General features: G+C 36.4%; 1 protein-coding gene across 10 annotated transcripts in view; it reads right to left on the bottom strand.

The window, feature by feature from the left end:
* LOC129739173 (disintegrin and metalloproteinase domain-containing protein unc-71) overlaps nucleotides 1–27,915 on the bottom strand; it is a 1,315,240-nt gene that overhangs the window by 669,183 nt on the left and 618,142 nt on the right. For all 10 annotated transcript variants that reach the window (XM_055730592.1, XM_055730589.1, XM_055730594.1 and 7 more), the window contains one exon: nucleotides 23,350–23,498. In XM_055730592.1, the coding sequence (XP_055586567.1) occupies nucleotides 23,350–23,498 (149 nt within the window). The remainder of the gene's footprint in view (nucleotides 1–23,349; nucleotides 23,499–27,915) is intronic.

The following is a 27,915-nucleotide window of genomic DNA, read 5'->3' as shown; positions in this document are numbered from 1 at the left end:
AGAAACCGGAACACCTCTCCCCTTGAAAAAAAAATGAAAGTTAACGTTTAAGCTTCCTAAGTTCATATATGCCACTTTTTAGCACTAATCATAACTTTTAAGCGGGGCGCGTTCCATATCTAACATCTCGCGCGAGCTCTTTCCCAAAGACGATGGTGGGTACCCCAGTAATGACTGATAATTGATTATGTCACACTTTTAAGACCCGGTACTCAAACAGATCCCATCATAAGTGGGTAGTAGGCATAAAAGGAAGGAAAACCGTATGCTTTTCCCCGCCATTTCGTGAGTTGCGGGTGGCTGTTGATCTTTTGCCGCGACACCACGGCTCTTTCACACTTTCAAGAAGACGAAGGTTTTTTTTTCCTCTCATAAGTTCAAGCATTCAGAAGACTACAATCCGGGAGAAAGTTAAACTTTTCCATCCCACGTTCACAACCATATATGAGTTTTACCGCCGGCTTTGCTTTACGATCCGAAATTATTGATAAAAGTTTATGATGGATCTTCAAGTGAGTGGCGGTCTCAGGTCCGGAGATTCTCAAGAATGGTCCTCTTCTTAGAAAAGTAGGTGGGAAGATCGGCATTCTCGAGACGCCATTGCGGGTAATAAAAATAAATTTTCGCGTCATTGTTTTGTTGGTTTTTTTTTTTCTCTTCGTTCTTTCAGCATGAGCTGGCCCTGGAGATGTGCTTCAGCATTTTTTTTTCGAAGAAAGTGGGACACTTCCGCCTTTTCTTGTTGGGTGGGTGGTGGAGTTTTGATTATGTTTTGACTTTCTTATGAGATAAGTGTCACCTTCGATCTGCCGTAAGGTGGTAATTTGAAACAAAGTTAATTTTTGATGAAGAAAATTTCCTAAGTATAAACGTGAAAGCATTCTCTTTTTCTATTTTAAACAATTAACTTAATCAAATCAGCACCAACACGTGAAAAGGGTCTATGTTCATTTATGACGTTTCGAGAAAAACGCGTTTGAAAATTTTGCAATCTTTTTTTTATCGCAAATTAAATTTCACGAGGAATTTCGCAAGTCTATATGGTCAAAACGGTGCGTAGGATCATTCTAAATATGTTTTTATCGACACGACGGTGTTATCATGAAAAAATAGCTCGCAATTGATTATAGACCCTAGCTGGAGTATGAAATTCGTCTACATGTTTTATACACCCTTTGCTTTGTACTGTATTTCTCATATGTGTGAGCGAGATGGAGATAAAATTTCCCCTATTTTTTGAAAAAGGCTTATGGTTCTCGCTATAGGAGTGAGGGAATAGCTTTCCGCATTCTTCCCCTTTGAATGTTTTGCATCTAGACCGTTTGCTTTGTTGTGGAGTAAAGGGTGTATAAAACAATCTGTGTGAGGATAATGTCATTTTATGGCTCTAAATTTTTTAGATCCTTTGCTCAAACTGCATTATAAATCTTACGAAAACTGGAAATCTAAAAACGGTTTTTGTGTTAAGTAGAGCTTATATTGGGCTATTTGAATCCACTGAAAACGGGTTTTGTTTACTTTGTCTTTTATACCCTTTTCACATGTTTGTGCTGAAATGTATAAAATTCAAAGAATATGTTTCATTTTATCCAATAAAACTCGCTCCGGGAAATTGTTCTCTAGTCTGTTTAAGTACCACCAAAATATTAACCGAATTGTTTTGATATTTATAACCTTTATTTTGCTCTTTTGTCTTTTTATTCGTTTTGGGTCGATTTTTCAGGATTTTAGTGGTTATATGTTTTTATGGTTGTTTTTGTTTTTCTTTCGGTTTTTCGTTGATAAGTCAATTTTTTTTTCGATTTTTAAAGATTATTTTCGGTTTTTGGCATTTTTTTCACGATTGTGCTAATTTTGTTTAGATTTCAGTCCATTTTTGTCCATTTTCATAGATATCCGTAGATTTTTTCCAATGTTTTTAAGTTTTGCGGAATTTTGTTCAGCTGAAATTTGTGGATTTTTTTGATATTTTTGTGATTTTTTGTCGATCCTAGTCGATTTTTGTCGATGTTTTGTTGATTTTTTTCTTAGAGTTTGTTGAATTTTTGTTGATTTTTTAACGAAACTAATTGAAATTTTGTAGAACTTTCCTTAAATTTGGTTGGTATTTTAAAACAACTTATAAGGATTTTTTAATTGATTTTTTCGAATTTTTGTCTTGTTTGTCAATTCTTGCCTTTTTTTGTTGATGATTGTCTTTATATAAAATTTAGTTTTTTTGTCGATGTTTGACAATTTTCGACCTCTCTGCGATTTTGACCTCTTTGACCTGTGGTTTCAATCGAATATTGTAAATGAAGTAAGTAAGTTTTCAATTTTTTGTTGAATCGTCGTCGAATTTTGTCGATTTTTGAAACATTCTTTTAGATTTTTGACGTTTTTAACGGTTGTGGAAACATTTTTCGATCTAAGTCGATTTTCGTCCATTTACAAAATTTTCTGTAAATTTTTTCCAACATTTTTTAGATTTGTGGAATTTCGTTCATTTTTGCAAACGTTTATGGATTTTTGGCTATTTTTTGCCTATTCTAGTCGGTTTTCGTCAATGCTTTGTTGATTTTTTGCTTAATGGTTTTTTTTTTTTGAATTTTGGTCGAATATTTGGCGAAACGATTTCTGTGAATTTTTTTTCTCGAAATGATATTAATTTTTTTTTCCAATTTTAAAAATATTTTTTAATGATTTTTCTTGTTAATTTTTGTCCTTTTTGTCGAGTTTTGCTTTTTTGTTGATTTTTGTTTTAAGTCAATTTTTGTTTTCTTGTCGATTTATCCCGATTTTTTGACGTTTTATTTTTTTCTTCTTTTCTACCTCTAATGTTTTGTTCCAAATTTCATTTAAAAAGTATTTTGATTTTTACCTCTTATGTGATTTATGTAGATTTTTGTTAATGAAAAAGTAAGTTGTCAATTTTTTTGTTGAATTTTTGGCGAATTTTAAACAGTTTTTGTCGATTTTTCTCGATTTATTCAAGATTTTTAGCAGTGATTTTTGAAATTTTTATCCATTGTGGTAGCTTTTGTTAGATTTCGATCGATTTTCATCCATTATAATAGTTTTCCGAGTAGTTTTTTTTTCAAAAATTTTAAGTTTTGTTGAATTTTAATCGATTTAGTCAATTTTTGTGTATGACATTTATGTAAATTTTTGTCAATCTTTGTTTATTTTAGTCGACGTTTTGTTGAATTTTCGCTTGTTGTTGAATTTTGGTCGAATTTGTGGTGAAAATTGTTGAGATTTTTTAGAAATTTCCTTGAATTTGGATGTATTTCAAAAAACAAATTTTTAGGATTTTTCTGTGAATTTGTGTCAATTCACGCTGTGTTATGGCGATTTTTGACAATTTTTGCCAATATAGGTTGTTATTTTTCTTTTTTACGTTTTTCACCTCTTTAGGTCGATTTAAAGTTAGTAAGTTGGTAATTTTTTGTAGAATTTTTGGCGAACAATTTATACAATGTTTAAGGATGTGTGAATTTTGTGTCGATTTTTCGTCGAATATTGTTGATTTATAAAGATTTTGAGGGTTTTTGACATTTTTAACGATTGTGGTAGCTTTTGTTTTTTCTGTACATTTTTTTCCAATATTTTCAAGTTTTGTGGAATTTTGTAAGTTTTAGTCGATGTTTTTGGTTTTTTTGTGATTTATGTGAACTTTTGTCAATTTTAGTGTATTTTTGTCGATGCTTTGTTGAATTTTTGCTTAAAGTTTGTTGAATTTCGGACAAATGGTTGGCGAAACTTATTGAAATTTTTGGTTGAACTTTCCTTTGCTCTTTTTGCTGATGTTTGTATATTCTGGTCAATTTTTGAAAATGTTGTATATTTCAGTTGATTATTGTCGATTTTTAATCGATTTTAACCTCATTTTTTTGTCGAATTTTTAAAACCATTCTTATTGCGTTTTTGACGACTTTCGTTGATTTTTGTGAGAAGATTTAAGTAGATTCTGGTCGATTTTTCTTGATCTACTGCCAATTGTTCAGTTTTCAAATTATTTTTTAGAAAATTAATTTTTAGAAAATTTTTGTCAAGGTTTATCGTTTTGTCGGTTTTTGGACTTTGTTTACTATTGTTTTCTTGTTGATTTATCTTTTTTGGCTTTTTTGTCGATATTTGACGATTTATGTCGGTTCATATCGATTTCTGTGCTTACTGCGTTTTTGATGACTTTGGTTGAAAATTGTCGATTTCTGGGAATGCTGTATTTGTCAGTTGATTCTATAAGATTTTTGTCGATTTTTCTCAATCTAATGTCAGTTTTTTGTCGAATTTTTCAAACAATTTCTAAAGATTTTTAGAAAACTTATGTCTATTGTTTTCATTTTGTCAGATTTTGTCTTTGTTGATTTTTGTTTTTTTTGTCAATTTATGTTTTTTTTAAGTTTATGTCAATTTTTGTCCTAACTACTAAATGTTGTAAATTTCAGTTGATTTTATTCGATTATTGAAGATTTTTCACGATCTACTGTCAACTTTTTGAATTTGCATAACAATTTTTTAGGATATTTTTGAAAACTTTGTCGATTTTTCCCTTTTATGATTTTGCCTTTGTTGATTTATGTTTTTAGTCGATTTTTGATGATTTATTTCGATTTTTGTCTTTACTGCTCGACCACTTTTGTTGATTTTTTTTCGATTTTTGTAAATAATGAAGTTGTCAATTGATTTAATAAGATTTCTGTCGATTTTTCTCGATCAACTATCATTTTTTCCATTTTTTTAAACAGTTTTTACGGATTTTTTTTATTTTTGAAGATTTATGTCGATTTTTGTCTTAAAAGTGTAGATGAAAACTTTTTAAGATTTTTGAGGATTTTGAAAAATGCTGTTTTAGTTGATTTTTTTAAATTTTTATAGATTTTTTTCGATCAACTGACAGTTTTAAATTCAATATTTAAGTATTTAAGAACTTTTTTCGATTTTAGTGTTTGTTGACTTTTGTTTTTTTTTTTTTTGTAGATACATTTCTTTTGTCGAATTTGTCGATTTTAGACGATTCATGTCGATTTTTATCTTTACTGCATTTCTGACAACGTTTGTTGTTTTTCCGATTTTTGTGAATGCTGTAGTTGTCAGTTGATTTTATCAGATGTTTGTCGATTTTTCTTGATCTACTGTTAATTTTTAATTTAATTTATAAAACTATTTAGAAAGATTTTTCAGTGGTTTTTGACAATTTTGTCGGTTTTTGCCTTTGTTGATTTTTGTACTTTTTGATTATTTAAGTTTTTTTTCGATTTCTGTCTGTTAGAGTCGTTTTGACCCTACTTCCCTGCGCTAGCTCAACAGGGGAAACTTAGTTGGTCACCGGAGAAACATTTAATAACAAATAGGAAAATTGTGATTAATAGGCGGACTTTACAACCTAACAAAAGTTTCAACAGGAAAATCAAAACTAATAGGAATATCCAGGGAATGCACTTTCAATCAATAAGACTCTACAGTTTGGATGAAGAAAAGACCATACAAATTTTATTAAGAATTTTCGAATATCGTGTTTTCTTTTTAATTCACGATTTCTTGCATTTTAAAGGGGTCAATGACCCAAGGAAAAAAGTAGATTTTGGGGTTTTAATTTTAAATTAAGTACTTGCGCTTTTATTTGTAACCTCGGTGATCTCGTTGCGGCCGTTTCTCGGTGGTCGACTTGTTGTGGAACTTCTGTTGGAACGACGTAACGGGATCCGGATGGTGTACAGGAACAGGGCAGTTTCAGGAACAGGTCGGATTGCTCTTCGGGCAATCCGAGCAACTACTCGGCCTGTTGGGCGTAGGCCTCTCGTCTCACTACTCGGTCCGGGGAGCTTATACTTGTGCACTTGGTTACCACGTGAGTGTCTGACAACTATCGAGGGGCTCTAGCTTGGCGGTCGGCACACGAACACAAGGAGGGAATTCCCACCAGGCCTCACCACAGCGCGGAGTGCCCCGAAGGGGGTTGTAACGGGTTGGGGCACTAGCACTTGCACGACCTGACGCACTCACGGGACACCGGTGTGTTCTCGAGAAGGCTGATGGTGATTTTCGGCACTGGGGGAAGACTATTGTTCCTCGGTTCACTTCACAGGAGCCACACTCGACCGACCAGCTGGGAAATAACGGAGTGAAGTCCTCCAGCTGGACGTTGAAAATACGGAGATCCACTACCGGATCTAATCTAACGGGGGAAGGGGGTCAGAGCCGCCCAATTGCGATTGGAAACGAGAATGTCACGTTAGGGGTGTGACCGCGCAGTTGCTGCTCAGCCTCGGACCGGAACTTGCAAAAAAGCCACGCGTCTTGCGAGCTCCTCCTATTTATATCTTTCTGCCACTCATTTTAGCCCTGTTCCCATTTCCCGTCTGTGATGTTCTCGTCCCCTTCGATGACAGCAACATGACAGGAACAATATAGGAACTGACATATAGAGGGCTGGTGTCTTATTTTCTAACATCTCTTTTTATGGCGTGCATTCCATAACATAATATATTAAATAAACCAACAAACTAATACCTAACAAATAACTAACTAGATAAATAATGAACGCGAAAATAAATAAATAAGCAAATAAATAAATAATTAAATAAATAAATAAATAACGAAAAATTAAAACTAAACAAATAAATAAATAAACGAAAACTTTATCCCTAGGTGACACCAGCCGATTGCTATTAAAATTAGGACAAGACACCACACAAACATGTAGATATCTTATCCTAATTTTAGACATTTACTAACAATAATTTTTATTTACAATATTTACAAAATTTTCATCCAAACTGGCCCAAAAATCACAATTTTTATTGTAACCATTAAATGAATGGTTACAATCTTCCCGGAGTCGGGGGTGAAAAAACCCGAGGACCAATGCATCGTGGTGGCTCCCTTAGCCTTAAAATCGCAACATATTCTAGAGTAATTGAGTCATAGCCAACCAGAGGAATCTTCCCATGTCGTCGATTCTAATGCCGGGTCACAACACACCATGTGTAATCGCGTAACCTACCGCCGCTCCCTTAGCATTAGAATCGCAACATATTCTAGGGTAATTGGGTCATCATTGCAGAGGAATCTTCTCACGTAGACGATTTTAAGGTTGGGTCACTAGACACGGTTGCAAAGGTCCTGTCTCGAACGAGGGTTTTTTCCTTGGGTTCTCCGCTGATTAACTTCACAGAAATGTAACGGGATATCCTCATAGCCATTGTGAAGTAAGAGTGCAAGCACTTCACATACCGTGGCTCCCTTGGTCTTCAATTCGCAACATATTCTAGAGTAATTGAGTCATATCCAAGCAGAGGAATCTCCCCATGTCGTCGATTCTAATGCCGGGTCACTATGCACGGCAGGAATTAGCGCCTTACCTACCGCGGCTCCCTTAGCATTAGGATCGCTACATTAATTTGTTCATACTTGCAGAGGAATCTTCTCACGTAGCCGATTTGAAGACGGGGTTACAAAGCACGGTAACAATGACCCAAGATTTTTCCCGAAAGACGCCCATTTCTGTTCGTTCCTCAACGGAGTCATCCCGAACTAGTTGCCAAAACAAAGTCTTCCCTCCACCAAATCACTAGTCCATAATAGGAATTACTGATCACTGACTACCATTTTGCGTCATCTCAAAAAAAATTCCATCTTTCTCTCCTCTGATCCAAATCGTTTCTCAAAACCAAAAGTGTCCCCCAATCATTCAGTGTGCGATCTCATCCAGCAGGCTCTCAGAAAATTAAGAGATCATAAATTGCCAAGACACCTCTTATCAAATGTTTTTCAATACCAGATTTGCAGTGACGACGGATTTATTTCCGTATTTACCCAAAATTAGCCTAAAATAATTAACTAAATTAATGATACCTTAAATCACGCATTCTTTCTTCATTCATCCGATTAGTATTATCTTTCGTTCCTTTAATCATTCATACTCCCATTCATGCTATTATTCAACCTTCAATCCCTATAACTAACACCCAACACTTAATTACATTATTACTAACCGAAAACTTATACTTATTCATCAGTTTCAGTTCGTACGCAACTGAAACGATTGATTTTATTAGAAGAATTACCAACTCGAAACGTTATTTCATTTATCGCTCAATTTTGAGTGCAAAATAGCGAAATAACGCAGAATTGGGTTTAATTCTTTCATCGTGTTTAAACATCGCACTAACTGGCTGCGTCCTGAGCCAAACTGAACGAAACTCGCTTTCGTTGATGATGACTGCGGGTGGTTGATGATGACAGATGATGACGGATGATAAAAGATGATGACGTGGCATACAAACGTCAGTCGTAGTTGGTTTGTGTTAGTTGCATTGGCATGTGGACGACGATTGGAAAAGTTCTAGAGTAAGTTGAGAAAATTATTCGCTTTAGGTTGTTTTTCCTAATTCAATTTGTTTTCAGATGTATCGCCGTGAGGAAGAATGTTCTGTCTGGGTGGCTCACTCGAATCCAGTGAAGGGAACAGATTTTTGTGCTGTTCGATCCATAGTGGAAGTGGGAGTTCTTTTTGTAATGGCTCCTCAGAGCTCACCCAAAACGCTATCGTTTCCGGAGAGGATCAGAAGAGCAGGTTTGGCCTTGAATTATTTATGCTGCGTGATAAACTGGATAGTTTTTTTTTCATTTTAGGTATTCAAAATCCTTCGATTGTGGTCAATGTGCAATATCAAAGTGCGCGATGGGATTTTGTTCAAACGAACCAAAGTTCGCGGAATCTGTGTTCTAAACGCTATTTAGGAAGTGCCCAGTAACAGATTTCAAAAGGAGTTTCTACCCTTTATGGGTGCACTACATCACCAAGCTCGAATAGACCTATTTCCGGCAGGTTATTCAAGATGTAGATGGCATCTGGCGTAAGCAGTTTATCCTGGGCAAACAAAAGGGTTCTAAACATCGATTTCCTCGCAACCGGATCTTTAGTAGAATCGATTGCCGAAGGAACTGTTCCCGCCAATCATGAGTTCGCCATTATTCCGAGGAACCAGTTCACCCAGGCTGGTACGGACGATGCCCCGGATGAGCAGGGAAATTAAACGAATTTCAACACATTCCAAAGTAGGATGAGAAGTAGACGTCACTTCGAAAGTTCATCGCTACCATCCAGTGCCGGATATCATTCCGAGCTGTGTTACCCTTTCTTATTGCACCTACGTAAGCTGGCTACTATATAGATCTTTACGATCTCCGGAAGTAAGATGGAGCAGGATTTGTTCCGATTTGCTGGACCCAGGAGAATGGTGAGCATTTGTTTGTCTATTTACTCTTTCTTCTTTTTTTTTTTTTTTTTTTAAACTCGTGATAGTGATATTTATGTTGGCTTAATATGGGCTGCGGGCCAAACCCCTAAGTTCTTTCCATTCAGATCTTCGAGCTCGTACGAAGATGTTCCACGCAAACTTTTAATTCGGCAAGGTAGATATTGAGTTCCATACTTGGAATTGTAACTTTCCCCCGCATTGGAAAGTTTCATATTCCGTCGATATACCAACTGCCCTTTAATGAACGGCTTCGCCGGACGAATACGCAAATTATAAGTTCGTTTTGAATTTGCATAAGCCTTGGCAAGATTCTTCTTGACAAGTTCGTAGATGTCTCTAAATAAGGCTTTACGCCGTTCCTCAAACTGCCCGGGAGAAAGATTTTGATCGTGACGTGCTAGGCGATAATCGTTCCCCAGTTCCGCATATTCCTGCCCGTGAATGATGAAATACGGAGTAAATCCTGTGGGCGAGTGCACGCTCGTATTTAATATCATTTCTAACTCGGCAATTTTAGTATCCCAGAGGCGCTGATCCTCTTTGACGTAGGTCCTGATAGCAGCGTTGATGGTTCGGTTCACTCTCTCTACGGGGTTCGCCTGTGAATGATATCGTGAATTCAACCAGTGTGTAATTTTGAATTTGTCTAACAAGGATTTGAACTCTTTTGACAGGAAACTGGAACCGTTATCGGTTATTATAATTTCAGGAACCGAATGCTTTAGAAACCATTGTTCTTTTAAAATTACACACATGGTTGAACTGGCGATTTTCTTCACAGGCTGAACCAAAACCCATTTCGAGAAGTAATCCGAAACCACCAACAAATGCTGATTACCTTTACGACTTCGAGGAAGGGGACCAATAAAATCGACCGAAATTATCTGCCAGGGTCGATCCGCTAGTCGCATTTTCCCCATTTCGGGTACTGTGGCGACGTGAGATGGCTTCACCTCCTTACAAGTCGTGCATTGTCTAACAAATTTACGAATTTGAGCTGCCATTCGCGGCCAGTAGAAACGCTGCCTGATCCGTGCTAACGTTCGCTCGTATCCCGAATGAAACGATGTGATGTGGGATTCTTCAATAATCCTCGGGATGTCCTCTGTGCGCGGTATCAATTTCCATTCGAAGTTCGAATCGTGTGGAAAGTCAGGTACTGAGATGTACTTGAAGAGGTTATTATTTTCGACCCTAAAATCGACAAATTCATCCGGTTTACTCACAACTTTACGCATCATGGAATCGTACCAAGTTGTAGGTGAGCCGTCAATTGCTGCAATGCTACGAGAAAGTGCATCAGGGACAATATTTTCCTTGCCTTTCCTGTGCACTATTCTCATATCATATTGCTGCAGAATGAGCGCCCACCGACTACAGCGAGATCCGACCTTCCACTTTGCGTTGAGTATGTGAGTAAGAGCGGATGAATCGGTAATTAGAGTGAAATGATAACCTTCAATGTAACCCCTAAACGCATCTATCGCTAGCATAGCTGCCAAGGCTTCCTTTTCGGCTGCATGGTAGTTTTTTTGCGGTGTGGTCAGTTTGTGGGAGTAGTATGCGATAACACACTCTCCGTTCTCCTGCTGCTGCGTTAATACTCCGGCCACTGCCACGTCGCTCGCGTCGGTCTGGATGGTAAAAGGGCGGCCGAAATCTGGACTGGCCAGAATGGGCGAAGAAATTAGAAGTTCCTTGATGCGAACGAAGGCTGCTTCCGCCTCTTCGTTCCACCGGACCAATTTCGACTTCGTTTGCAACAAATCTGTTAAGGCCGCAGTTGCCCCGCTGAAATCTGGGATGAATCGCCTATAGTAATTGGCCATTCCCAGAAACCTCCGGAGCTTCGTGACCGTAGTTGGCCGTTCATAATCTAAAATCGGCCTCACCTTCTCCGGGTTTGCCCGTAACCCTTCCGTTCCTAAGAGATAACCTAGAAAAGGAACCTCGGCTACTCCAAATCGAGATTTTTCCCGGTTGATGCTTAGGTTGGCTTCACGTAGACGACGGGAGATCTCTGTAAGAAGCTGCGCATGATGCTCGAATGTTTCTGTAACCACGACGATGTCGTCGAGGTAAACAAAAACATTCGGTTCCAGTATACCATGACCCAGTACGGAATCCATGATTTTGGCCAATGATGCAGGACTGTTGACCAACCCGAAACACATCCGGGTATACTGGAACAACCCTTTACCCTGTACGCTGAATGCTGTGTACCTTCGGGACTCTTTTTCTAAGGGAACCTGTAAAAACGCTTCGGACAGGTCTATTGTAGACAAATATTTGGCCTTTGGTAACTGACCTAATATTCTTCCAGGGTGGGGTAGAGGGTAAGCATCACGGACAGTTCTTTCGTTGATCTTCCGTGCGTCTAAACAAAGCCGAACCTTGTTGGGTTTAATGACCGGCACGCAATTCAATGACCAGTCGGACTCGCTGCGCTCAATGACGCCGGCCTCTAGCAACCGATCCAGCTCAACAGCTACCAACGCCTGGGTTTTCGGAGACATCACGTACGGGAATTGACGAACTGGTGGCTTGCCTCTGAATTCCTCCTTCAAGACAATCCGATGAGTGGCCAAAGGAGTAATGGTGAGTTTGCCTTGACCAGCTGCTAAGAAACCCTTTTTAATTTCCTCTAATTCTCTTTCTTCTTCTAGCGACAAACATCCGGCGGACGAAGAAACCTTTTCCAAGACCGCTGCATTCACGGAATCTCTAGACAACATAGTGGGAACAATCTGAAATTTGGTCCAAAAGTCCATCCCACAAATGCAGTCGATGGACAAATTAGCCACCACCAGAGTGGTGATGACTTTGGTTCGTCCATCAAACCGGATAGGCAGAAAGGCCTGGCCTAAAATTTCCATCGAATCACCACTTGCTGAACGGAGATCCAGTGATTTGGTCAATGGATTCAATTTTTCGTGTCTTGATCTACGGAAAACATTCTGATTGATCAGAGTGTAATTACTGCCACTGTCTAAAAGGGCACAAACTGGAATATCGTGGATGCGAATATCTACGAATGGACGGTGATCATTAGGAAATGGATACGAAATGTGGCAGATTTCAGTATCTGCGGAATAGCACTGGTTTGGGACCGTTTCCCAGAACCACGGAGGAGCTGACGAACCGTCAGAAGAAGAAGTTACGCCTGGCGTTCCTGCGAACCGCGGTTTTGGCTCGCAGTACCGTGGTTTTTTAAACAATACGGACACATAGCAGTCGGAAATCCACGAAGCCCGCATTTGAAACAGACAATGATTGGTGGTTGACGGCAAATTGCTGCATGATGTCCCTCCCGATTGCAGTTGTAGCACCGATTTGATGGAGGAGGCTTGTGGTTGTTTACTACCATCTCCAACGTGAGTTGAGGTTGCGACTGACTGCCAGATGGTTCCCCGACTGCTGTAGGCTTACTGTTTATTTGCCGTGACGGGCCAGGTAAATTTTGCGCGAACTGGTTCTGGTTCTTCGGAACAACATTAACTTTAGGACCCGCTGAATCACCCCTTGGATGTTGCTGGACCGGTACGACGAAATCAGAGCTTGATGTCTGCTTCTTGGTTTTGGTCGACCTCGACTGCTCCAGATCTTCGTCTTCGATCACGTGAACCACCTTATCAGAGCCGAACACCTTGCTATACGCAGAAAAGTTAAGCGCATCAAGCTTCTGACCCGCTGAGAGTAAGGACTCCAAGTTCACAATGGGAATGAAAGCCATGAACTTTTTGTAGTCCATCCTCATGTTTTGCTGGAGGATTTGAATTTTCTCGAATTCTGGTATCGGGACACTCATCGTTCGGATCAGCTTCTCTATCTCGCTATAAAATTCGTGGAAAGACTCCTGCTGCCGTTGACGCCTCTGGTACACTTTCATTTTGATGAGAGCGTCCAAGTCTGGGTGCATATACGTTCTGCGGAGTTCGAAAACTAGATGCTGCCAACTGACAAGACGGCCCATAGATCGCTGTGTCATATACCATTTAAGGGCAGATCCAGAAAACAAATGTACGGCCGATTCAAATAGCTCTTGATCGGATACCCTTTCTGCCATGGACAGAGCGTAAACGACTTCCAGGAATTCATTCAGTTTCAACCCTTGATCATCTCCGCTGTACTTTGCAATATTCCATTTGGATACTGGCAAAGTATGTCGGGAATGAAAAGGTGTCTGAAACTGATGAAAAAACCCGGGATTCCCGTAAGGTGATCCCCAATGTCCTTGAGGTTGACCGGATGGTCCCTGGTACTGGCCTGGAAGTGCGTTATATGGGGGCTGAGAAGGATTCGGATTTGGACCTAAGTTTGACCAGGGATGATTTTGTTGTCCGACATTATGTGAGAAATTCACATTAGGAAGGGATTGATGGGGGTTGGTAGGATTTACCGGAATTTGATTGGTAGGAGTGGGAAAAAAGTTTTGGGGATTGCTAGGGTGGTTCAGATGAAAATTTGAAGCTGTGGGCTGGTGGGACTGAATATTCGGAAGTTTATTTTCACTGTGGGATTGAGAAATATTTGCTGTTAAGTATGGATAAGGATTGGTAATTTGATGGTAAGATAAATTTTGTTGAGGATAAGTAGGATTAAGGGAAATTTGAGGGAAAGAATTGTTCTGAAAACTGGAGATAGCAGAAAAGTTTTCAGAATGATTTCTGAAATCTCTTTCCAGTGGGTTCGAAACATTGAACACTTCTTGTTCCGTTTGAGTCTCAACTTCTCTTCCTTCTTTTCGTTTTGCCAATTCTTCTTCTAGGCCAACTATCCTCGCCTGCAAGCTGTGGATCCAATCTAGGTCGTCCTGGCCCAGAACAGAGGGTGATGGAAGCTCGACCTCCGTGTTGGTGTTTGCCTCAGTGATAGCCTGCGATGGATTTTGGACCACGATTTCCTGCGTCGCGATACCCGATGGATCGTAGGCAGATTGCAAGAGTTGGACTAACTCAACAAACATATTTTGCATCTGCGTTAGGAGATTAGGTGAACCACGAGACGAACACAGAAGGGTAGCCACTCGTGTACCCACATGGGCTAGACGGGCTAAGCAAATCCTTTTCTGTGATTCATCCGCACTGCTGGATTTCAACAGTGTTTTAATTTGTTTAAATTTAACAAGGCAAAGTTCCCGCTCATTCTCGGGATCTGTTCTTAGGCTTAAGGCACTTAATTTTAAACCGGATTCCTTTTCCCTTTTTAATGCATCTCGCAAGCATTTCCTTTTCCGAGATAAATCCAAACCTGATAGTATCACGTCGCGACATTTGAGCTCTTGCTCAAGCTCATCTTCCTCCAATAATTCCACCCGCATGACTTGATACCATTTCACCAAGCGATCTATCGCTTGATTGAAATTCAAGTCCTCCATTATTGACTAACTCTAGCTTAGTAAGTAATAAACTAACTAATCTGATTCTTTTGGATATGTGAGCTGAAAAAGAAATATGCTACTTATGTGGGTGACTTTGGGTTTCTTTAAACGCCAAGAGGTAAGCAATATCTGGTATGAACACAACTAAATGCAAGATTAGTCTTGGCAAATATGAACTTATAATTTTGCTGTTGGATAAGAAGGTACTTTAGAATGGTTAGTAACAATTTCAGATTGATCAACAATTCGGGAGAAGAGTATGGTTTGTATAATAGTTATAATCATTCGCTGCAATCAGTGAATTTTCATCCCCAAAATTTCCTCGTGAAATGACTTTAGAAAAACTTGCTTCAACAACTACGCGATTTTAATGAGGTTAAATTTAACTGAATTTCTCCGGGAGACCAATAAGAAAAAGGGATTTACTTCTGGTCTTGGAAGTAGACCACTTTTTCTTTCTATTTTAATAATGAAAATTTAAATTTGATTAAAAATTTTTACGTTGGGCGCCAATTGTTAGAGTCGTTTTGACCCTACTTCCCTGCGCTAGCTCAACAGGGGAAACTTAGTTGGTCACCGGAGAAACATTTAATAACAAATAGGAAAATTGTGATTAATAGGCGGACTTTACAACCTAACAAAAGTTTCAACAGGAAAATCAAAACTAATAGGAATATCCAGGGAATGCACTTTCAATCAATAAGACTCTACAGTTTGGATGAAGAAAAGACCATACAAATTTTATTAAGAATTTTCGAATATCGTGTTTTCTTTTTAATTCACGATTTCTTGCATTTTAAAGGGGTCAATGACCCAAGGAAAAAAGTAGATTTTGGGGTTTTAATTTTAAATTAAGTACTTGCGCTTTTATTTGTAACCTCGGTGATCTCGTTGCGGCCGTTTCTCGGTGGTCGACTTGTTGTGGAACTTCTGTTGGAACGACGTAACGGGATCCGGATGGTGTACAGGAACAGGGCAGTTTCAGGAACAGGTCGGATTGCTCTTCGGGCAATCCGAGCAACTACTCGGCCTGTTGGGCGTAGGCCTCTCGTCTCACTACTCGGTCCGGGGAGCTTATACTTGTGCACTTGGTTACCACGTGAGTGTCTGACAACTATCGAGGGGCTCTAGCTTGGCGGTCGGCACACGAACACAAGGAGGGAATTCCCACCAGGCCTCACCACAGCGCGGAGTGCCCCGAAGGGGGTTGTAACGGGTTGGGGCACTAGCACTTGCACGACCTGACGCACTCACGGGACACCGGTGTGTTCTCGAGAAGGCTGATGGTGATTTTCGGCACTGGGGGAAGACTATTGTTCCTCGGTTCACTTCACAGGAGCCACACTCGACCGACCAGCTGGGAAATAACGGAAATAACGGAGTGAAGTCCTCCAGCTGGACGTTGAAAATACGGAGATCCACTACCGGATCTAATCTAACGGGGGAAGGGGGTCAGAGCCGCCCAATTGCGATTGGAAACGAGAATGTCACGTTAGGGGTGTGACCGCGCAGTTGCTGCTCAGCCTCGGACCGGAACTTGCAAAAAAGCCACGCGTCTTGCGAGCTCCTCCTATTTATATCTTTCTGCCACTCATTTTAGCCCTGTTCCCATTTCCCGTCTGTGATGTTCTCGTCCCCTTCGATGACAGCAACATGACAGGAACAATATAGGAACTGACATATAGAGGGCTGGTGTCTTATTTTCTAACATCTCTTTTTATGGCGTGCATTCCATAACATAATATATTAAATAAACCAACAAACTAATACCTAACAAATAACTAACTAGATAAATAATGAACGCGAAAATAAATAAATAAGCAAATAAATAAATAATTAAATAAATAAATAAATAACGAAAAATTAAAACTAAACAAATAAATAAATAAACGAAAACTTTATCCCTAGGTGACACCAGCCGATTGCTATTAAAATTAGGACAAGACACCACACAAACATGTAGATATCTTATCCTAATTTTAGACATTTACTAACAATAATTTTTATTTACAATATTTACAAAATTTTCATCCAAACTGGCCCAAAAATCACAATTTTTATTGTAACCATTAAATGAATGGTTACATGTCTTGACAGCGTTTTTGATGACTGAGGATTTTTCAGTGGTTTTTGACAATTTTGTCGGTTTTTGCCTTTGTTGATTTTGTACTTTTTAATTATTTAAATTTTTCTTCGATTTTTGACTTGACAGCGTTTTTGATGACTTTTGTTGATTTTTGGCGATTTTTGTAAATGCTGTAGAATTTAATTTATTTTATTCAATGTTTGTAGTTTTTTCTAGATTTACTGTGAACTTAAAATTTAAGTTTTTTAGGATTTTTAAAACAATTTTCAAGTATGTTTTTTTGTATATTTGACGATTTTTCTCTTTCTTAATTCTTGCTTTTATCATGTTATTTTGTTGTCTCATTTGTCGAGTTTTGACGATAACGATGACGATTTATAACTATTCTTGTCAATTTTTGTCTTTACTGAGATTTTGACGACATTTGTTGATTTTTGTCGATTAATGTAAATCCTTTAGTTGTCATTTGATTTTATCTGATCTGTCGTTTTTTTCGAATTTCTATCAAGTTTTTGTCGAATTTTAAAACATTTTTCAAAGTTTCTTTTTAAGGATTTTCTTTTTTGTTGATTTTTGTATTTTTTTTGTCGATTTATGTTTTCATTTCATTTTTAACAGTTTATGATCACTTATGTTGATTTTAGTCGATTTTTGAAAATGCTGTTGTTGTCAGTTGATTTTTTTTTAATTATTTTCGATCTTCTGCAATTTTTATTTCTTATTTTCAAAACAATTTAAAGGATGTTTAAAAATTTTTTTGTCCATTTTAGCAGTTTTTGTCTTAATTGTTTTTTGACAATTACTGTCGATTTTTTGTCTTAAAAGCCTTTCGGACGATGTTGTTTCAGTTGTTTTTATTCGATTTTTGCGGATTTTCTCCATCTACTTGCAATATTCAAAACATTTTCAAATGATTTTCTAGAGAACTTTTGTCGATTTTTGTCTTTTTGTAGATTTTGTTGATGATTATTGTTTGTCAATTTATGTTTTTTTTTATTAAATTTGTCGATTTTGACGATTTATTTTGATTTAAATCCATTTTTGTATTAACTGCGTTATGACGACTTTTGTTGGTTTTTGTCAATAAATGCTGTAAATGATGTTGATTTTATCAACTTAAATTATTTATAAGATTTTTGTGCAAGAATTTTCGTCTATTTTTGTCCATTTTGTCGGTTTTTGTTGATTTATGTCTTTTGTCGATTTACGTCCTTTTTTTTTGTTTTTTGATGATAAATGTCAATTTTTCTCTAAATTACGTTTTTGACGACTTTTGCAGATTTTTGTGAATTTTTGTGAAAGCTATAGATTTTTGTTGATATATCAATTTTTTTTTTCGATTTTTGGTAAGGTTTTTTTTAATTGAATTTGATTTTAATTTTTAAATAAATTTTAAAGATTTTTAAGAGTTTTTTCTATCGATATTTGCCCATTTTGTCTATTTTGGTCTTGCTAATTTTTGTTTTTTGTCGATTCGTTTTTTGTTTTGTTTTTGTAATTTACTGATTTAAAAAAAAATTGTCAATTTTTGTTTTTACTGCGTTTTTGAGGATTTTTGTTATTTTTTGCGGTGTTTGTAAATGCTGTACATTTCAGTAAAATTCATCAAATTACTATCGATTTTTCTAAATCATCTGTAAATTTTTGGTAGACTTTTTTGGCAATTCATGACATTTTTCGATTTTAAACGATTTATGTCGAATTTTGTCTTAATTGCGTTTTTGACCACTTTTGCAGGTTTTTGTGGATTTTTGTAAATCTTGTGGATTTCTGTTGATTTCAATTGATTTCTGTCGATTTTTCTCGATCATCTGTTATTTTTTCATTTGAGGAACAACTTTTAGTATTTTTTTATTCTTGAGAATGTTAGTTTTTGTCCTGTTTTGTCGATTTTTCTCTTTTTTCATTTTTGTTTTTTTTTCGATTTCTGTTTTTTCTGTTTTTGTCGATTATTAACGGTTTATGTCGATTTAAATAAATTTTTATCTTTACTGCCTTTTTGACGACATTGGTTGATTTTTGTCGATTTTTTTCAATGTTTTGAGTTGCAAACGAGTTTAATCGATTTGCGCGTTTTTTTTGTCAAATTTAATGACTATTTTGTATATTTTTTACGATTTTGCTTTATTTTCTATAAAATTTTGGTATTCAGAAATTTTTCAAATCTCTGTAAAATATTATTCAATCCTTATCGTTTTTTTTCGAAATTTTGTTGATGTTTCAACAGTTTAAGAGGCTTTTTTTAAATTTTGATTTTATATTAAGTCAATTTTTGTCTTTTTGGGAATTTTTGTTTTAAGACTATTTTTGCCTTTTCATTTGTCGATTTCTGTTTTATTCTGTCGATTTTTGTTTTTTATAGTTCTTCTATTCCAACTTTTGAATCGCTTGTCTTACTGGAGTCGAATTTTCGTTGATTTTTTTCAAAGAGTTTTCGATAAATTTATGTTCTAAACGTTTTGATTAATTTTTATCGATATTTTGACAATTTTTTGATGATTATTTTTAAATTCTCCGCAAATTATTTTAGAAACTTTTTGATAAGTGGTCAGGAATTTCCAAAAGTTAAGTCGTTTTTGTGAACTGTTTGTCTATTTGTCACTTTATTGACAAGTTTAGTATATTTAGTCTCTTTTGTTTTTTTTTGTCTTTTTTGTCTTTTTTGTCTTTTTTGTCTTTTTTGTCTTTTTTGTCTTTTTTGTCTTTTTTGTCTTTTTTGTCTTTTTTGTCTTTTTTGTCTTTTTTGTCTTTTTTGTCTTTTTTGTCTTTTTTGTCTTTTTTGTCTTTTTTGTCTTTTTTGTCTTTTTTGTCTTTTTTGTCTTTTTTGTCTTTTTTGTCTTTTTTGTCTTTTTTGTCTTTTTTGTCTTTTTTGTCTTTTTTGTCTTTTTTGTCTTTTTTGTCTTTTTTGTCTTTTTTGTCTTTTTTGTCTTTTTTGTCTTTTTTGTCTTTTTTGTCTTTTTTGTCTTTTTTGTCTTTTTTGTCTTTTTTGTCTTTTTTGTCTTTTTTGTCTTTTTTGTCTTTTTTGTCTTTTTTGTCTTTTTTGTCTTTTTTGTCTTTTTTGTCTTTTTTGTCTTTTTTGTCTTTTTTGTCTTTTTTGTCTTTTTTGTCTTTTTTGTCTTTTTTGTCTTTTTTGTCTTTTTTGTCTTTTTTGTCTTTTTTGTCTTTTTTGTCTTTTTTGTCTTTTTTGTCTTTTTTGTCTTTTTTGTCTTTTTTGTCTTTTTTGTCTTTTTTGTCTTTTTTGTCTTTTTTGTCTTTTTTGTCTTTTTTGTCTTTTTTGTCTTTTTTGTCTTTTTTGTCTTTTTTGTCTTTTTTGTCTTTTTTGTCTTTTTTGTCTTTTTTGTCTTTTTTGTCTTTTTTGTCTTTTTTGTCTTTTTTGTCTTTTTTGTCTTTTTTGTCTTTTTTGTCTTTTTTGTCTTTTTTGTCTTTTTTGTCTTTTTTGTCTTTTTTGTCTTTTTTGTCTTTTTTGTCTTTTTTGTCTTTTTTGTCTTTTTTGTCTTTTTTGTCTTTTTTGTCTTTTTTGTCTTTTTTGTCTTTTTTGTCTTTTTTGTCTTTTTTGTCTTTTTTGTCTTTTTTGTCTTTTTTGTCTTTTTTGTCTTTTTTGTCTTTTTTGTCTTTTTTGTCTTTTTTGTCTTTTTTGTCTTTTTTGTCTTTTTTGTCTTTTTTGTCTTTTTTGTCTTTTTGTCTTTTTTGTCTTTTTTGTCTTTTTTGTCTTTTTTGTCTTTTTTGTCTTTTTAGTCTTTTTTGTCTTTTTTGTCTTTTTTGTCTTTTTTGTCTTTTTTGTCTTTTTTGTCTTTTTTGTCTTTTTTGTCTTTTTTGTCTTTTTTGTCTTTTTTGTCTTTTTTGTCTTTTTTGTCTTTTTTGTCTTTTTTGTCTTTTTTGTCTTTTTTGTCTTTTTTGCCTTTTTTGTCTTTTTTGTCTTTTTTGTCTTTTTTGTCTTTTTTGTCTTTTTTGTCTTTTTTGTCTTTTTTGTCTTTTTTGTCTTTTTTTGTCTTTTTTGTCTTTTTTGTCTTTTTTGTCTTTTTTGTCTTTTTTGTCTTTTTTGTCTTTTTTGTCTTTTTTGTCTTTTTTGTCTTTTTTGTCTTTTTTGTCTTTTTTGTCTTTTTTGTCTTTTTTGTCTTTTTTGTCTTTTTTGTCTTTTTTGTCTTTTTTGTCTTTTTTGTCTTTTTTGTCTTTTTTGTCTTTTTTGTCTTTTTTGTCTTTTTTGTCTTTTTTGTCTTTTTTGTCTTTTTTGTCTTTTTTGTCTTTTTTGTCTTTTTTGTCTTTTTTGTCTTTTTTGTCTTTTTTGCCTTTTTTGTCTTTTTTGTCTTTTTTGTCTTTTTTTTGTCTTTTTTGTTTTTTATTGTCTTTTTTGTTTTTTATTGTCTTTTTTGTAATTTTTGTGCATACCTTCAAGTCAACAGGTTTTTTCAAATGTCTTTATCCAAAAGAAGGTTTCCTTCTTTGATGGCAGTAAAAGCTGACCCATGTGTGTTAGCAACCATCCAGCATTCCTCTCATGACCGAAAAATGGGGCACCTCCATCGGGAACCCGCGGACAAGCAAAACCTCGCTCCTTCCGATGTATTCCCGGGGTCGTTGTCTTGTATTTATGATTATGATTATTATTATCACTTGCACGTTTTCGCTTCCGGTGCTTTCTGGGCTGGGCAATGGGAGTCAAACGACGACAACGTCCCCAGCGATTCCACGTGTGTGTGCTTTTCTTCACCAAAATTTACCCAAAGCGAAGGTAAACTTAAGGCAAAGATGGTGGTGGCAAAGGGACTTCTTTCTTCTTTATTTTCGGTTGTGATGCGGAATTTCAATGACAACGACGACAACCACCGAAAGATAACTTTCTTGTTCTGCCGCGGATCGCGGAAGTACTTTTGCCCAAGGACCAAACCGAAGAAAAAAAAGAACACAAAATAAACGAACCTACGAGCAGCAATACGGCTTCTCTGATTTATGACGAATGATAATGGAATATTGTGATAAAGCTCGGTTACAATTTTTGTTACTTTTACTCTAAGATAAGCGCTAAGGTAGTTACTGCTGCTGTTACTGCTTTTATCTTTGCGTTTATGGTTTTATGTATTCAAAGCACGATTGACAGCTGCGTTATATGCTTATGTCCCTTGTAAATAAAAGAAAGATTTAAATTGCTTGTTCTTCCGAATTTACTTCCCGGTTTGAAGTTTTAGCAGAAACTGCTAAAAAATTTTTTTCAAAAGTTAGAACGTGCTGCGATAAAAAATGAAGACAATTTTTTGGCTTTTATAGCTTTTTTAGTTTTATATAGAAAAAAAAAACAAATTAATAATTAAATTATTAGCTGCATCCTCTTTTAAAGTAAAATGTAATCCGGACAAGTAAAACGAAAAAAATTTTTCGACCCAAACTGTTTCGAAGGATCTTCTTAAACCAGAACCTCTCCTAAAGCACGCGTTGATGCGTCTGTATAATGGATAGTTCTGTCGAGTTCAGAAAGGTTATTCGCTTTAAGAACGTTCTTGCAAATTCCAGACATCCGCAGTTCAAATTTTATTCGAAGTCTCCAAAATTTATAACTTCATCCAAGTAAACTATAAACTCTCTCTGAAAGATTTCGAGAGCACAACTGACTCCGAACATCAACCGAGTAAAGCGGAACATCTCGTTCTCCGACATAAACGCTGTCATCTCTCGGGATTCTTTGCTCAATCAAAAAAGGTAGTAGGCGTTTGTGAGGTTAAGTTTACTGGAATGTACTTAACATTTGGATCCTGCGGATTGTAATAAGTATTCCTTCCATGTTGCTCTGGTTGTAGCTCTTATGTTTACAATGAAGCGGAGTTGTTCTTAGTTTTCGATTCGACTAAAATGCCACGCATTAACAGTCACATCGATGCTCAGAAGAATTAACAAAATCAAGTTAGCGATTCCGAACCATGTTTTGTCAATCTATGGTTTGTGTCAATAAAACTTATTGCTTTACAACAATTTGGCGTTACATTCAATATTCCTTTGCAAGAAGCATGGACATTTAAAAACTTTTTTTAGATAGATATAAAGGTTAACCTGAAAAATATGATCTACGAACGTGCAGAAACAACACTAACTTGGTCGTGCACGAAAAAAAAAATCAATTTGCTACAAACTGGGATCCATTTGCTTGTGATTAGTGATTTTTGTAACATTGGGAACCGAGAAATGAATGACACAAAATTTGGAAGAAATGGATTCCAGTTCAAGCATTCTCAGTGGTACAAGAATCAGAAAAAATTTATATGATTGTTTTTTTTTTGAGTATCGACATGATCTACGAAACAAAACATAAACCATAACCTAGAAAAACAAAAATTTATGAAACCTACCATCCTATCATGATAATCGTCACCCATCACCGCATCATTCTGGTAGGATTTTCGTGTACGTGTGGAGGTGTTGGTTCTGTTGTTGTTGTTGTTGTTGTTTTTGTTGATGATGTAGTTGTTGTTGTTGTTGTTGTGGTAGCTGTCACTTGACTTGTTATGGATTGCATTTTGAGGGAAGGATGATGATGATGATGAAGATGAGGTAAAAGATGGGTCTAGGGATGAGGAGTAAGAACTCGAACTAGAGGACCAGGACGAGGTCGATGAGCTTGATGATGACGTTCTGGTGCGATAGCGTACCTTTGGTGCGCCGACTTCACGCGTCGAGATTCCCATCTTCTCGTGGTGCCGTAGCTGCACCGGGTAGATGATCTGGTAGAAGTTGCTACCGATCTTGTCCACCAGCTCCTGATTTTGCTGATGTTCCCGGAGCAATCGCTCGACTTCACCTGGGAAAGGAAAGAGAAAAAAATAAAGGTTAGAATGGACGAAAATTTGAAAGAAAAAAGGGGTTTGTTTAATTTTCCTAAAAGTTTGTCGGCTGCTATCGCAATCCCGAAAGGATACAGATCAGGTTGTTCTCAGGACGGCCTAATTATTGTCCAAAACGTCCGAAAGCTGCTAGAGAACCAGTTAAGCCCAGCCTTAATAATTCAATGCTTCTGCTGGGATACCGTTTTGGAATATCATTGTGCCTCCAACAAAACGGAGGATGGTTTTATATTCTGTGGACTCGTAATTAAATTTTAATGTCTTATTTTCCAAGTGACCCAATGGCCTCCGGTTGGCCACAAAAGGGGTTACCTTTTTCCACTTGCTTGTAGGGATTGCTCGGCACAAAACAAAGAATTCTGGTGTTACACTTTGTCCAAAGTGTTGAACCGTAAAAAGCAAATCTCCTGCTGCTGCTGGTAACTTTCAAATTCACAAACACACGCCTACACAGACACACTCATGCCAAACTGACCCACACCCACATCCACGTAAATGACAAGGGGTTTCTGCCATGAATTCAAACAAACTGGCCGGCCCCTCAGAAAGCTAGCTGCAGGCAGCCGCTTGTTTAGGGTTCACCTTTGTGCGACCCATTCTGTACACTTTTTAAGATCGGGATCCCTGCGCTAAGGTTAAAAATTAAACGAATGAATTGCTTTCAAATTAAGCTTGGCTGATTGATGTTCACGGTTGTTCGGTTGGTTTTTTCTTCTTTCAAATAAGGTAGGAAATTCTTTCATTTCTTTAAGAAGTATTCGGTCGAATAGGCCGATTGTTAATTAAAATTATTCGATAGGTTTGAATTCATAGACAAAGTTGTCAGTTTTTTGACTAAATGGTATTAGAAATTAATTTGTTGAAACCCACAATTTGGCAATTCGCATATTGACGATCGTTGATGAAATTAGCAATCGCTAAGATAGAGCGTAGCTATGTAAAGACCTTACTCAAGTAGTGATTAAAAAAAATCACATTATTCCATCCCTGAAACTTAAGTTGAATTACTCGAGGAGTGGCTATAAACTATTTCGAATATTTGTTCCAAATTATTTTGAAAATGCTGATTTTACAGTTTGCTGTCATTATTCCATTTTTAGGAGGAGTCTTAGTAGATCTAAAAGTGAGCTCAGGTTGCAATAAAAGTGAAGATGATTGATTCCAAAAAGTTGAGGAATAAGAGAGCTTTTGTCAAGCGCAATTTGAAAGTTTCAGTAGTGGAAGTGATCCTTCTAGCTGACTAATCAACAGGCCTGACTGCATTTCTACAAGGTAGAAATGCTGTTCACCGGTTAAATAAACGAAATACGGTGGTCAAATCGTGCGCAATATATTTCTACGGCTAGTGGGGAAATACCCAACATTTGTGTACCTATATTATGCTGTTTTGATATACGTTCCATATACATAATAGAATGATCGTATGAAGGTTGAAATAAACAGCATTTACCTACCAAAGTGGAGGCAATATATGTATACACAGAATTTCTATTTTATTCTATAGCGACAAAAACTACACCAATTGCGCGCTATCCGCCACCTTATTCAAACCTATCGGAAGTGTTGAATTCAATGATTTAGCAACAGAGTTTTGTTTTGGAAATGAGATACCGTCAAGTCCTTACAAGCTAACTTAGACCTATTGCGATTACAATCTTGTCGCTTATCCTTAGTTATTCTCAACTATGAATCCTTCCTTAAATACTATCATATTCTTGGCTAACCATCCAGAATAAACCGGCAACACTGCAGGGTAACTCATAACCACAAGCTGTGTTGGCTGAGTTTAGCGTACATGATGACAACATTTGTATTGCTGTCATCATCATCAACTGTCAACCGCTATTGTTCTCAATATGCGAATTGGTGGAAGAAAACTAAACCAAAACAATTGGCTTGGGTTTTGTTGAAGCCAGGTCGCGAAGGATCGGGTCCAGGAATTTCTCCGGAGGAAATCGTGAGTACCAACAGGAAGAATGCAAGAGAGCTAAAGATTTTGCTCACATAGCCTTCAAATCGTTGTTAGCGACCATATTTCCCGGTTCTCTCAGTGGTCAAAAATATTCAATTCACATCTAATTTTTAACCAAATGGATGCACAGATAGAACATGACGATGATTTTCTCACTTGAAGGTGGCGCGGGAGCGAAATCATTTCAAAATTCACAAACATGTCTGACTTTCTGGCATATCCGATTTAAACTGACTTCAGACGATATTTCATACGATCTTTTTACTATGCAATTGGAATTGCGAATAGAAATACCATTGTGAACGACTTAGGTTATTATTTCTGATACGATTTCATGTTTGCCGGGTATATTAAAAAAGTTATGGACAAAACGGGCACTTGGCAGGTTTCCAGCCAAAAACTTTTTATCGACAATTCTCGCATTTACTCTCTAGAGATATACACTGAGGTATACACTAGGCAGTTTTAACGAAAACAACATCAATTTACAAAGAGAAAAAAATGAAAAATTTGGCCTTATTAGGCAGTTTTACTGAAAATTCCATCAATTTTCATCTATGCATTCAAAAGTTATTCACAAAACCGAGGGTTGCATTTTTTTTTTTCGAATAAAATCCTTACTCAGAAACACTCCTTCAATAAACTTGACAGTGTATTAGAGCCTTTCTCAATTTTTAAAAACTTTTTTTATGAGTTTTTTCGGCTTTAATACGTCGTTTTACTGCTAAAAACAAGACTGAAAGCAGGAAAAAAATCCCCAAAAAAACATATTTCCTGTCGCATTTTCTACTACAAAATATTTGTTGGAATTTTAGATTATTCATATAATGTGATAATTTAGATATTTAATGTTTCTCTGCATAATCAGTTTACATTACAGGAAATTCAAATGGGCTAAAGGGAAAACTCAACTGATGTATCGAATAGAAATTGTCTATGCACTGCTCAATGTGGGACAAATACGGGCTATTTTGTCTAAAAACCTAGAAAAATCCGGGCATTTCATTTCAAAATTGTCGATCAAAAATCCGGACCAATTTGGTCTAAATCCGAAAGTTTCTTAACAAAAACCAAGAAAAAACATCAATTGAAAATACAAATTTCATCAAAACTTATAAGAAGATTTTAAATTGTATTTCATGATGGTGATTATAATTTCCCACACCTCCAATGGCCCTTTTACCAAGATGTAAACAGTTTACTACCGTCGAATCCATCGTCCGAAGCTGAAATTGCTCTAACTAAAATCATTCTTTCTGCAGGTATGCATCAAATTTGTTGTAAACCGAACGCCAATATGCGGTTTTTAGACCTCGTTTTTTCAAATAATCCCGAAAACCTGAACTTTTTTGAGTCACCTGTTTCGATTTTTCCTACGGATCGTCATCATAAACCATACACTATATGCCTTGAAATCGTTGATCATGTGTGTGATCAGGAAGAACCTGTTGGAGAGTATGATTTCGATTTCAATAAATGCGATTACGGTCTTGTTAGTGCTGAGCTCAATTCGATAGATTGGAATTCTCCTGAAGCTGCCGACAATGTGGATTCCGCTCTGAATGTTTTCTATGAAAAACTCTACTCGGTTTTAAGACAAAACATTCCCTTGAAACGCCCGAAGAGTTTCAAACCAATAAAGCACGAGTGGTGGAACTCCGATCTAAGACGGCTACGAAATCAGCTACGAAAGGCACGTAAAAGTTTTAACAAGAATCGTTCTGAAAATCGCAGATGCCATTTGAGATCCCTAGAGAATGAATTCAAAAACCTGAACGATCTGCTCTTCCGCCAACACATTTCTCAGCTGCAACAAAACCTCAAACGTGATCCGTCGTCATTCTGGAAACACTTTAATCGGAGAAAACGGAACGCATCTATTCCTGCGGACATGAGGTTTAATGGAGTCACTGCCTCTAACTCGACTGAATCGGCTAATATGTTCGCTGATTTCTTCCAAAGTGTATATTGTCCAGCTAGTACCGACTCAGACAGCAACTACATCGCCTCTATTCAATCGTACGATATCAACTTACCTTTACCGTGCTTCACTGAGCAGGATATCTACGAGCAATTGTCTTCGCTTGACCCAACTAAAGGTTCTGGTCCAGATCGCATATTCACCGCTTTTTTTAAACTTTGCGCAGCACCTTTAGCTGCCCTGATTTGTAGTATAATAAACCGGTCACTATTGGAGAGATCGTTTCACAGAGCATGGAAAGTTGCGTCCATCTCACCGATTCACAAATCAGGAAATATTAACTGCGTAGATAATTACCGGCCTATATCAATCTTGATCTCAATATCTAAGATTTTTGAAGTCCTAATGCATGAACGAATATATGCCGCTGCAAAACCTTTTATATCTGAGGCTCAACATGGTTATATGAAGCGAAGATCAA

Source organism: Uranotaenia lowii, chromosome 1 (genome assembly GCF_029784155.1).
Source record: "Uranotaenia lowii strain MFRU-FL chromosome 1, ASM2978415v1, whole genome shotgun sequence".
Lineage (NCBI taxonomy): Eukaryota > Metazoa > Arthropoda > Insecta > Diptera > Culicidae > Uranotaenia > Uranotaenia lowii.
Note: the sequence above shows the minus strand (reverse complement) of the source record. Positions and strands in the feature narration are given on the sequence as shown.